At 50.9% G+C, this 13,039-nt stretch overlaps 1 protein-coding gene across 1 annotated transcript; it reads left to right on the forward strand.

Moving 5' to 3' along the window:
* KRT4 (keratin 4) lies at nt 1-5,951 on the forward strand. The gene is made up of 7 exons (XM_057701637.1): nt 1-535; nt 2,131-2,345; nt 3,713-3,773; nt 4,094-4,189; nt 4,750-4,914; nt 5,180-5,305; nt 5,727-5,951. The coding sequence occupies exons 1-7, from the start codon at nt 50-52 to the stop codon at nt 5,949-5,951; spliced, it is 1,374 nt and encodes a 457-aa protein (XP_057557620.1). The 5' UTR covers nt 1-49.
* Nucleotides 5,952-13,039: the final 7,088 nt, after the last annotated feature.

A 13,039-nucleotide genomic window follows, 5' to 3' on the forward strand; every position in this document is an offset into this window, starting at 1 on the left:
CCTCTCGCTTCTCCCTGATAACTCTGAGCTCGCTCCTCTCTCTCCTGCCATGATTGCCAGACAGCAGCATGTCCGAGGAGGGTCCCGAGGCTTTAGCGGTGGCTCAGCCATTGTAGGTGGCAGCAAGAAGGCTGCTTTCAGCTCCATCTCCACGTCTGGGGGTGCAGGCCGCTGCTCCTCCGGGGGCTTCGGCAGCAGAAGCCTCTACAACCTTGGGGGGAACAAGAGCATCTCCATCAGCCTGGCTGGGTTCCGGCAAGGCGCTGGCTTTGGGGCTGGTGGCTTTGGTGCCGGTTTTGGTGCCGGCGGTTTTGGTGCCGGCAGCTTTGGTGTTGGACTCGGGGGCTCCTACGGTGGACGGGGTGGTGCTGGTTTCCCCGTCTGCCCTGCTGGGGGGATTCAGGAGGTCACCATCAACCAGAGCCTGCTGACCCCACTCCACGTGGAGATCGACCCTGAGATCCAGAGAATCCGGACCGAGGAGCGGGAGCAAATCAAGATTCTCAACAACAAGTTCGCCTCCTTCATCGACAAGGTGAGCCGGCCCCTTGGTCACATTAGGTGGTAGAAGCCAGAGTTTCTGAGTCCCGGCATCTCAGACCTGAGCCCTCTGTGAACTTGGGAAAACTGTGAACTTCTCTGGGCCTCTGGTTCCCACCCGGTTAAGAAGAATCATTACTCTTTCTCTTTTGTCCTATGGCTGGTGTGATGCTCAAAGCAGTTCAATATTTGGATTTCCTGACGTGCTATGTGTTACCAGGCAAATCTTTCAACTTTTCTGGGTCCAGTCACCCCAGCTATAAAGTGGGTTCATTGTTTCCCTGCTTTTTCTCAGATTTTGGTTTCAGAAATAACACGGTTAATAATTCAATAGTTAATTAATTATAGTTAATATAATAGCTTAACTATTGGCACTTCTGTGTTTGGAGCAGAAGAAAACCAGGCTGATTTCCCACATGAGAAAGGGAATGACTCTAATGGCAGATTCAAGGTCCCAATAGGACCTTGGAAGATCATTGCATTCATCCTCCTCAATTTGGGCAAGATTGCTCATTTCTGGGTCTGTTTGAAGAGGGGATGGAATGGGTCACTTCCTTTTCTCCATGCAAGGTCTAGAGGTTTAAGTCTTTTTTTTGCTGTGTGCTGTGCTTCTGTGTGATGGATGATTGCAAACGGATTAGTTCCAGAGAGTCCTTAATCCAAAGATGAATGACTGAATGGACGGGTGTAACACCTTTGGCCCGGGATGCCCTGTTTCTCTGTGCATCGACGTCTTAGTCCTCTTAGATGAATGTGTCAAGAATGAACTGTCTTGGAGCAGATTGAGTGGGAATATTTGCTCTTCTTGCTGGTTTGAATCAACCTGTAGTAGCTTAAAAAGGCTTTATTGTGACTCTAGGACCTATACATGTAAAAATAAGACCAAGGGTTGGGTGCTCTCTTGGCTTCTCTCCTATCATCAGTTTAAGTTCGAACTGTGATCAGTCACTCTTACCTGCTTTCCACTCTGAAGCACATACAGTGGAAATGTCTTGCTAAACCTTGGTTTATCTGGCTAGATATCTTCCTAGAGGGAAAGTTCAGGGCAGTCCCCTTGCGGGAGTCTGTGAGACTCAGAATATGTCTAGGGCTTGATCTTAAATATTTATACTCAGTTGTGCATAGCTTCACAGGGACACACCAAGTCCACTTATAAGAAAGCTTGTTTAATACATCTTCACTGAATTTATCGTCCCTTTGCCTTGGGTCAGGATCACTTTGAATGCAATAGCCCCCAGGCTGGGGTTGTATCTCCTAATTTGGTTTTATTTTATTATCTCATAGAAATTCAGTGTTCTTCTCAGTAACTCATCCCAGGGCCTCTGGATCTCTGTGGTCGGGAAGTTGTAGTTGCTGCACAGTCAGGCCCTGCTGGGCTGGCTGTGCTCTGTTCTTCCCAACACACATGCCCACTTGCTGCTGTGGAGTGGGGCTGCCATGTTGACTCCAGCAGGTGGTGCCTGGAATTGCAATGTGGTGGCCCTACTTGGACAGCTCTTGGGCTGCCTGGTTGGCTTGGATCGACTGGGTTGGCCAGCCCTCCTAACAGAGTTTCAGGTCCTTATCTGTTGGTGTCTGTCTTAAATCCAGGTGCGGTTCTTAGAGCAGCAGAACAAGGTGCTGGAGACCAAGTGGAACCTCCTCCAGCAGCAGACGACCACCACGTCCAGCAAAAACCTTGAGCCCCTCTTTGAGGCCTACCTCAGTGCCCTGAGGAGGCAGCTGGATGCCTTGACCAATGACAAAGGACGCCTGCAGTCTGAGCTGAAGATCACTCAGGACAGTGTGGAGGACTTCAAGGCCAAGTATGGGGGGAGGGGATGCCATCCTACAAATCTGCCCAGCCATGCCCTAGGCTTGCCCCACTCCCCCCCCCCCCCCACCTCCCTGGGCTCCTCTTCAGTCATTTAGAATCCCAGGCTCTGAAGAGACCCCAAAGGGTCAGGAAGGACCTCCAGTCTGTTCCCCTGCACCTACATGGTCACTATTTAATGGGGTGAGGTCTAGTAACAGAAACTGTTGCCCCAAACAGAAACTGAGTGATGTGTTCAGGAAGCTGGGCTTGCCATATACAAATAAGATAAAAAGCCAAGCAGATGAAAAGTAATACAGTAGGGTTAGAAGAATACAGGCTGTAGAGATAGACGGGCCTGCTTGGCATACTGATTCCTCCACTTACTAGCTGTGCGATCTTGGATGACTTGCTTAACCTCTCTGAACCTTCGTTTTCTTCATCTTTAAAATGGGGATAATAGTTCTACCTTATAGGTTGTGAGAATGAAATGAAATTAAATGAGATAGAGAAAGCAGGTAGCATAGTGCTGGACATACAATGAACACTGAATGCATATTAGCTCTTATTATGCTCATTATGGGATGCAGCTGAGAAAAATACCAGCTCCCTCTCAATTCACTCTCACACCAAAGGAGGAGAACTGGAGTATTGGCAACCCTCCTGAGAATTTAATCCACCCAATGGCCAAATGACAGCCCTTCTGTGGAAATAAAACCAGCCAGGTCATTGCTGGTTCTCCTATTCACATCTTATCTCTTGTGATCCGTCTTTTTTTTTTTTATAAATTTATTTATTTATTTAATTTATTGACTGCGTTGGGTCTTTGATGCTGCACACAGGCTTTCTCTAGTTGATGTGAGCGGGGGCTACTCTTCATTGTGGTGCGTGAGCTCCTCATTATAGTGGCTTCTCTTGTTGCAGAGCACAGGCTCTAGGCACATGGGCTTCAATAGTTGCAGCACATGGGCTCAATAGTTGTGGCTCATGGGCTTTAGAGCACAGGCTCAATAGTTGTGGTGCACGGGCTTCATTGCTCTGCGGCATGTGGGAATCTTCCCAGAGCTGGGCTCGAATCCATGTCCCCTTCATTGGCAGGCGGATTCTTAACCACTGCGCCACCTAGGAAATCCCGCAATCCATCTTTTTAAAACTTGGTTTTCACTTCTCTGAATAAACTACAGTCTAGACTGGTACCTCATACATTGTAATTACTCAATAAATATAGGTGGAATGAATATCTATATGAACATGGGAAAATGTAGCCAATTAGTTGGATTTTCCCAAACAGTTAGATGTTTGAGAACCAGCAGGAGAGAGTGAAAAACACGAGCTCACTATGGGGCTTTCATCTTTTCTTTCCCATCTTCCTCCCACCAGGTATGAAGATGAGATCAACAAACGCACAGCTGCTGAAAATGACTTTGTGGTCCTCAAGAAGGTAAGGGTTGCAGGAGGGTAGGGATGTGCTCCCTCTTCCCTCAGGAGTGGTCTTGGGCTGGAATCATGGGTTTGGTCCATCTCTGCCTCATCTCCACCCCACCTGGTACTATCCAGATCTCACTGAACTGGGAATTAAGGCTGTGAAAAAAGCCCATTTGGATAAGTAACTTCCACGTCTGCAGGCGGCTTTAGGGGCAGAATAGGCCAAATGATGAGTCCCCCACCACCTTACCTGGTGCTACCTTGTGTGTCACATGACACCCCTGCCCCCATTGGAATGTGTGTACCCTGTCTCTTATCCTCCCCGCTCCTCTGCAGGAGGTGGACGCCGCCTACATGAACAAAGTGGAGTTGGAGGCCAAGGTGGACGCTCTTAATGATGAGATCAGCTTCCTGAGGGTTCTCTATGATGCGGTGAGAACTCCATCCCCACCCCCTTCCATTCAGGGAAGGGGCTCCTCCACCTGTGAGGCTGCTGGTTTGAATGGACAGTTCTTTTAAAGGACTCCAGCTCCCTTCCTTCAGGGCCATGGGCTCTCAGCAAGGTCATGGATAGAAAGGGTTGAAGTGAGAGATTCAACTGAGAGGTCCTCAAAACGAGAAACTGTCTTAGAAGATTAGATCTAAAGATTGCATGGGATAGAATTTATTGCCATCCAGAATTTCTCTAGTGAAACAGATCCATTCCCTTCCTTTCCATGCAACATACTCAGGGCCCCCTGACCTGCGATGGCTTGTGGGCCTCAGGGAGCAGTAAAGACTTCAACCATTGCTTTTCTATCTTCAGATGTCACCAACACCTTGATTTCTATATAGAAATATACCCCTCCTCCTCCTATGTACACTTTGGGAATGCCAAGTTGGCTTCCATCTGAGCCTGTGGCATGGCTAGTTCCATGCTGATTGTACGTCTCTGGTATCAGAGGTTAGGGAAGACTCTCCAGGAGGTCTGATGGCAGACATTTTTCCTGCAGGAGCTGTCTCAGATGCAGACCCATGTCAGTGACACGTCCGTGGTCCTGTCCATGGACAACAACCGCAACCTGGACCTGGACAGCATCATTGCTGAGGTCCGGGCCCAGTACGAGGAGATCGCCCAGAGGAGCAAGGCCGAGGCCCAGGCCCTGTACCAGACCAAGGTGGGTGTCAGGGTCTCTCAGGAGTTGAGAGTGGCTTCTGGGGCTCTGCTTTTGATGTCTGTGAGCAGATGATCATCAGCTCGAGCCCGAGAGAAGTCAGAGGTAAACTGATTCTTCTGGGCATCACTGATCCTGGTCCACCTGGAGATTACATGACATTTCGTATGATCCCTGCCACCTGTGGCTACTCTTGCTGAGTTCTCTTGAGAACAGACCCGACCCAAACACCCCTGACCCCTGCTTCCCGGTGTCTCCTGGGTCTTAGGTCCAGCAGCTCCAGACCTCAGTTGATCAACATGGTGACAGCCTGAAGAGCACCAAGAATGAGATTTCAGAGCTTAACAGGTTGATCCAGAGGCTGCGGGCTGAGATCGAGAACATCAAGAAGCAGGTAGGTGTCACCTGTACTCAGCACGGGTACAGGGCCAGGGGCCCAAGACAGAGGTCTCCACAATAGACAAGCAGATAAGGCATCAGGCCAGAAGCTCTTGAGCTGGTCTGCAGGGGATTTGTAGCTCTTTGCCTAAGTCATACCCAGATCTTTTCAGCAATATCCTAGTTAACATGACGTGACACCTCAGCCAATAAGCTTTCTTGGCTCTTTTTCATTGGTTCTGTTCATCTGTATCTGATCAGTCTGGTGGGGCACTGGTGGACCCTCGCTGGCGTGAATAAAATGCATAAGAGTCAGGGAGGGTGGGGAGGACAGATAGAATCCTGACATCCTAACACAAGCAAAGCTGCTACAGGAGAGGGGACAGATTTACATGTCTTGATAGTAGGACTCTGATGATTGCCTGTTCTGTTTGCAGTGCCAGACTCTGCAGGCATCTGTGGCCGACGCAGAGCAGCGTGGGGAGGTGGCCCTGAAAGATGCCTACAGCAAGCGCACAGAGCTGGAGGTTGCCCTGCAGAAGGCCAAGGAGGAGCTGGCCCGGATGCTGCGAGAGTACCAGGAGCTCATGAGCGTGAAGCTGGCCTTGGACATCGAGATCGCCACCTACCGCAAGCTGCTGGAGGGCGAGGAGTGCCGGTGAGAGGGGGCGGGGGATGGGGAAGGCAGGGTGGGAACAGGAGGGATGGAGAGGTTGAGGGCCATGGCCAGTCCAGGGCACCTCTGCTGGACCATTTGCTTTGGTGCTGGTGTGTTATGAACCAGGATGGTGTTATATAACAAGTTCTCATTCAGGCCTAAAATCTGGCTGCTTAAGGATGGGAGGGTGCCTGACAACTGCTTGTTGAACGAAGCGTGGCTCCAGGCTTGCTGACATTGACTGCTTTTTCTGTCCCCCACAGAATGTCTGGAGAATGCCAGAGTGCCGTGAGCATCTGTAAGTACCATCTGCCCCCCGCTGTGGCTGCTTGTTCACACCGGTTTGGGGTGAGATTCCCGGTTTCCAGCACTGTTGGAATAACCTTGTCCTTGCCTTTCTCCCGCAGCTGTAGTTGGTGGTGCTGGCAGTGCAGGAAGCATTGGTGGAGCGTTAGGAAGCCGCCCTGGATTTGGCCTGGGTTCTGGCTCAGGAAGTGGCTTTGGGTTTGGTGGTGGTGTTGGCGTCGGTGGCGGTGTCGGTATCGGTGGTGGTGTCGGTGTTGGTGGAGGCATCGGTGGCAGGGCTGGTGTCAGTGGTGGCATTGGTGACAGTGTTGGCGTTGGTGGCAATGTCGGCGTTGGCGTTGGTGGTAATGTCGGCGTTGGTGGTGGTGTTGGCGTTGGTGGCGGTGTTGGCGTCGGTGGCGGCGTCGGCATCAGTGGTGGCATTGGCGGCCGCATTGGTGGCAGTTCCAGCGGCAAGATCATCTCTACCACCTCCCGCCGATAGAGGAGACGAGGTCCCTGCAGCTCCCTGAGGCCAGCCTGGCCCAGCCCTGGTGTCTCTGCTTCCTTCACCCCCACCCCCACCCTCCTTTCCTGGGGCTTGTCTTACCAGTGTCACCTCGGTGCCAGGGCATGGACTCTGCCCTCTTGGAGTTTGGTAGCTTCTTCCTAATTTGGGCTTGGTGACCCAGCTGGAATGGGAGAGGTGTCAGCTACTCTTCACCTCCCATGGACAGTGGAGAATCCAACCAGGCACTTCATCTCCAGATTTATTAGGTTCACGAATGTCCCGTCCCAGCCCAACACCACCTCCTACCAGATCCCGATCTCCCTCTACATCAGGACCAAATTCCTTCTCCATCACTTGGCAGCAACTGGCCCTGCAAGATTGGGACAAGAACTACTCAGTACCCTGTCCACCTCTTCTCCTTCCCTCTATCCATCTTCGGGTGAATCTTTAATAAAACGCTTTTGTCATTCACTTTGAGCAATTGTGTTTGTTCCTTGGGGAGAAGTCTCCAGAATTCTGGTGAAAGTGAAGGAGGCTGGGGCCTGAGGGATCTGTCTGTCCAGATCAAGGTCATCAGCTAAGTTCTCAGATCTCTACTTCTAAGTTGCCCAGAGGGACGGTGTGTGGAGCCTGAAGGCTGCCTACAGAACAGGAGCACGGGCTCAAAACAACCAACAGTTACACAAAGATCGCTCATGGCAGGCAGTCAAGGCGGGGCCACCTCAGTGCCGAGACTGCGGTGCACCCGGTGGGAAAGGTTGTAAGTCCGGAGGCACGGGGCTCAGGGCGGGTACGGGGACAGGCAATCAGAAGCCGCCACTACACATCGAACAAGAGATAATGGGGCTTATGTAGAGTTTGTGCTCAGCGTCTTCACGAAATTCCAGACATGGGCTTTCCCACCAGGCCAGCAAGGCTCCCGGGAGCTTGTTTGCAGAATCAACAAGGTCATGATTGTGGGATGGTGACGTGAAAGCATGTCGCTCTCACAGAGGTTTCATGCTGAGTTCCCGTGCCCTCGTCCTCAGGTGATTCTCTCAGGGGTTACATCTGAGTGGCTGCCCCTGAGTGGCAGGAGAGTGGGGGGTGTGAGATGTCTTTGGGGCAGTAGAGAGTGCAGCTTCCTTGTTGGGGCCAGCCCTGGAGACTCCAGTTGGACAGTCAGAGGTGGAGGTCGGGGTATAGCCCTTGTGGACATCCTGTTTTTAGGCTGGACCGATTCCGAGATACTGGAGCGTCCCAATCTTCCCTTCTTCAGAGGAAGTCTGCACAGCAACCCTTGCGCAGTCTGACCCAAATCCCTCCTCCTACGGATGCAGACTGCACTCACTCCCCTGGCCATCCATTGGTGCCTCCCACCCTCAAAGCCCAGGAGTGCATGCAGACTCCAATCTCTCCACGTGGTGCCTCCCACCAGCCCTTATTGTGTGCAGACGGAAGGCCGCACGGTTTGCCCAAGGCTGGTCTCTGCCCACAGGGCCTTCGTGCTGTAGGCTCAGGGCAGCGGGGCAGAGCAGCGAAAGGTTAACCTCAGGGTGTTGTGCTCCCGGGCAGGGCCCTCCTGCCAGGAGCAGCCGCTCCCTGGACTGGCCGGCTGGTCCCTCACAAGCTAATCTCCCATTGTCCTGGGGCTCACCCCGTGTGGCAGAGCAGGGAGGCTTTGACGTCTTCTCATCACTGCACCCCTCCCCTGGGAGAATGCTGACTTGGCTCTTTCCTGAGTTTCTGGGGTGGGGAGGAGGAGTCAAGGGTTTGGAAGCAGGGGAGGGGCTTCTCAAGGTTACCCACCAGGAGGCTGCAGGCTGCAATGCGCCACACCACAAAGCCGAAGCCCAGAAGCCGGGCAGGTTAAGACACGTGTGTGTTACCGTGTCTTGGGGGGATGGTCAAGGTTTAGTGAGACAGCTGCTTAGGGAGATGACCGAGGGAGCTGTGCCCCCCTTGGTGACCCCTGAGGGCACGGTGCTAGGAGGCTGGCCCAGGACAAAGGGCTGGCGGAAGAAGGGGTCACTTTGGCACCTGCTCCATTTTTCTGCTGTGTTGAAGGTTGGACCTGAACAGTCACCTCTTTATCCTGCGGTAGCGGGTGGGGGTGGAAGGGGTTAGGTAGGTGATCTGACAGAGGGCAGGGCTCTAATCTCCTCTAAGAGGAAGCCCTTTCTTCCAGGAAGTCTCCCTGGAGTGGCTCCACCCTCTTGGCTCACCCATTGCTGGGTCTCCCTTCGGCCTCACTGGGCCTCTTTCGGATCACACTCCCTTCCCTGAACAGCGTCCCAAGGGGCTGCGGCCTTTCCCTCATCAGACTGGGAGCTCCCCTGCCCGCAAATCCACAGTCTAAGAGCTTCAGCTGGGCAGGCATTACAGGCGGGTTCTCTCCCTTGAGGAGGACATAGTTTCATGTGAAGGTGGGTGCATGAGTGTGGGGATTGTTGGGGAGGTGAACATACTAAATACAGATTTCTCATACTTTCAGGGAAGAGCAATGGTAGAGGTAAACAATGAGGCTCTGAAAGCGCAGAGGAGAAGCATTCACTTTTGCCAAGGGATTCAAGGAAGGCTCCCTGGAGGAGGTGACCCCTGAGATAAATCTTGAAGCCAGGTGAAAGGGGTGTAGACCTGGAGTTGGGGCAAGGGGCATAGGGAAGAAGGGTGCTCTAGGCAGCAAGAACACCAGAGTAGAGGCAGGGAAGCGTGGCGCCATGAAGCATGTCTAAGAACCCACAGCAGCCTGGCATCACGCCGGATTAAGAACGGGGAGTGGTGGGAGGGAGGCTGGAGAGGGAGGCCCAGGCCAGGTGTGGAGGACTGTGGCTTGGCCCATCATCTGATTTGTGCGGGGCTTGGGCTTTGTGTTCTAAGACTAGGCAAGCTCAGAACAAGGCGTGTCTGAGAGAACAGGTCTGAAAGACAGGGAGAGGGAACTCTGGGCCACCTGCCTTCAGGGAGTGGCTTTTAGGCCCACGACGTGCTTTGGACTCCTGTCTGGGAACGGCCACATCTGCACCTCACTGCCCTTCCATGCGGCTGTCATGTCAAGCCTTGCGATGCTCCGCCTCCTCTCTCAGTCTTGTTCACCAGGAGCAAATGCTCTTTGCTGTCATTCCCTTGTCTCCTGGCAGGATCGTCTCCCCCACAATGATATTCATTTCTTCAATATTATGCTAGAGGCTGTGAATCGCTGTTTCTCAGTCTCCTTAGGTAACTTACACGGTATCCCATGGTTACCTTATTTCCTACCACGATCACACCCTTTGCTTTACATCCAGCTGGACTCCCTGAAGTTCTGCAGTGGAGAGAGTGAGCACATGCTTTTGCAAATCATTGCACTGAAAAATCAATTTAAATTTCCTCTTAACTTTCTCTTCCCCAGGTTACATGATCGCTTGACCATTTTTTCTTCCTCCCCTTTTACCGTCTGGTTCAAGCAACTTATTTAATAACCTCCCATTTTGTTTTGTTTTGTTTTGAATTTCTCACCAAGGACAGGGTGTGATTTCTGCTGTTTACAACTCCCGGTTTGAGGAGATATAGCAGACAAACATGATTCTGCACAAATATGGTGGGGAACTCCTATCATGCAGAGGAATCTCTTATAAATAAAAGGTTCTTCTGGAAGAACCTCGCATTCCATTTCATCGCCCTGTTTGTATTCTGTGGACTGCTCTGTGGCTGCTCTCCCTTCAATTTCTTCTTCCAGCAGGAGACAGAAGTGAGTTGCTTAAAAGCAGAAGATAAGTTTCTGACCTGGAAGGTGAGGAAGGTGGAGTGGGTCTCACAAGTTCCCCCTTGACCCCGAGAATCTATCCTCACGCAGTAGCCAGACTCATTCGCTTAAAAGTCAGCTTGTGGCTCATCTTTGCTGAAACTCTTCAATGGCCTCGCCTCTCAGAGTAAAAGCCAGTCTTAGTGTCTCAAAGCCGTGTGTGATCAGTCTCCCTCATGTCTGATGTCTGTCCTCCTTCTCACTCTGTTTCAGCTCTGCTGGCCCCATGCTGCTCCCCAAACACTCCTCACCCGCCTGCCTCAGGGCCTTTGCACGTGTGGTTTCCTCTGCCCAGCACACCCTTTACTCAGGTATCTGCGTGCCTTGCTGCCTCACTGCACTCAGATGTCTGCTCAGGTCTGTTCAGACTACCCTCTATGAAACAACACCCTTCTCATGTCTATCCCCCCTTTTTCTGCTGCATTTATTTCATAGCACTTTTCACAGCCTGACATAATGTGTCTTTATTTATTGTCTGTTTGCCACTGGTGTGTGAGCTCTAGAAGAGCTCATTACTTCATTCCTGGTGCCTGAAAGAGTGACTGGCAAAGAGCAAGTGCTCAATAAAGACTCATTGCATATCTAGAGAGAGCCCAGGGCAGGCTGATCATGGCTGACGTTTTGCATCTGAGGAAGAAGAACATTAAGTCAAGAGTATGGAGAAAATGAGGTGCTTGGGTTGTCATGGGAGCAATTAATTCTTTGAATTAAACTGTGGTTTCTCCAGAGCAACAGAAGAGGCCCTATTGTCATGTTCAGATAGAAGCACATCCCAAAGGGACATAAAATGACAGTTACTAAATAATAGCTAGCGTTTCCTGAGTACTAACTATGTCTAGGTTCCATTCTTAGTGTTTGCCTTACATTATTTAATTCAATTCTCTCAACAGCTATGGAAGATTAATCTGCTATTATTTCCAATTTACTTAGGAAACTTAGGCTGGGGAGGTTTAGTAACTTGCCCAAGATCACACAGTAAGTGAGTAAGAGGAAGAGCCAGAATTCAAACCCAGGACAGCCTGACTTACATGTCTAACCCTTCTACCCACCTCAGGATTGATAGGAGCTGACAGTTAAAGAAGGGCATAGAATCTTCACATGCATTGGAAGAAGCCGTGTCCACATCACAGACAGTAAGTGTCCTAACAGTTTTGGTGCACGTTACACCACCTCCGATTTTGTTTTTAAATTGAAGTATAGTTAATTGACCGTGTGTATGAGTTTCAAGTGTACAGCAAAATGATTCAGATTATTTCTCATTACAAGTTATTACCTACCTCTGATTATTTTATCTTAATTAGGCACCATGATTTTAAGAGCAAAATGGAGTGAAGAGAAACCACGTGTACTGAAGAAGGGAAGAAACAGCTGGGTATATGTAACTGGGAGGACAGCTTCTGGAAATTCAACAGTATTTTCTCATGTTGGAAGAGTTGTCCCGCAGAAGCCAGGGAAGTTGGTGTGTGTTACTCTGAAAGGCCAGATGAGAACAAATCCATTTCAGTTCAGGTCACATTGAAGGCCTGCCAGGACCAGATGCTGGTGGACACAGAGGCCAGGAAGACTGGCGATGACAGCACTCAGAGGGCCACAGTCCAGCAGGGACTCTCAGCTGGGGCCTGAGAGCCCTGTCTAAAGGACAGAGCTGTCCAGAAATGGAAGAGGCTGGCTGGCAGGAGTTTGAGACCTGAGGCTGACAGGCTTCAGTTAGACTGGCTGCTGTGGTATCGAGGGAGATCTGAGCATCCAAATATGCACAAAAGACTGTGGACTGAATGAACAGTCTGTCTTTCATGTGTATGTATTTCCATTTCCAACTGTATTTGATTATGAGATGCAATTATATTTAAAAGTATTGCTGAATTCATGGTAAATATATACATTCTCAAAGGATACTGAGAGTATAAATTGTGACATATGTGGAGGTCAATATAATTTTCTGATGTTAAAAGGGGCCTTCCGGACTTCCCTGGTGGCACAGTGGTTAAGAATCCACTTGTCAATGCAGGGGACACGGGCTCGATCCCTGATCTAGGAAAATCCCACATGCTGCAGAGCAACAGAGCCCGTGTGCCACAACTACTGAGCCTGTGCCCCTAGAGCCTGTGCTCCACAACAAGAGAAGACACCGAGCTGAGAAGCCCACACTCCACAATGAAGAGTAGCCCCCGTTCACCACAACTAGAGAAAGCCTGCATGCAGCACCAAAGACCCAATGCAGTCAAAAAAGAAGGGGGGGAGCTTCAGATCCAGAGAGGGTTGGGCGCCATGGTGATGGTGGACAGGTCAACCCAACTTCACTGATCCCGTGAAGAGGAGTCTGGCTCCCACTGGGGCAGGAGGCATTAAAGCTAGATCTAAGAAGGAATTCCTTGGGTCAGGGTGGTGCCTGGCTGGCCTGGGCAAGCCAGAAGAATTGATGAATTGCCTTCCATGGGGATCCTGAATAGGAGAGGCTCTGTGTGTGTGTGTGTGTGTGTGTGTGTGTGTGTGTGTGTGTATGTGTTTGTGTATGTGGGACTGCCTCAAGTTA

Source organism: Hippopotamus amphibius, chromosome 12 (assembly GCF_030028045.1).
Source record: "Hippopotamus amphibius kiboko isolate mHipAmp2 chromosome 12, mHipAmp2.hap2, whole genome shotgun sequence".
Classification (NCBI taxonomy): Eukaryota; Metazoa; Chordata; class Mammalia; order Artiodactyla; family Hippopotamidae; genus Hippopotamus; species Hippopotamus amphibius.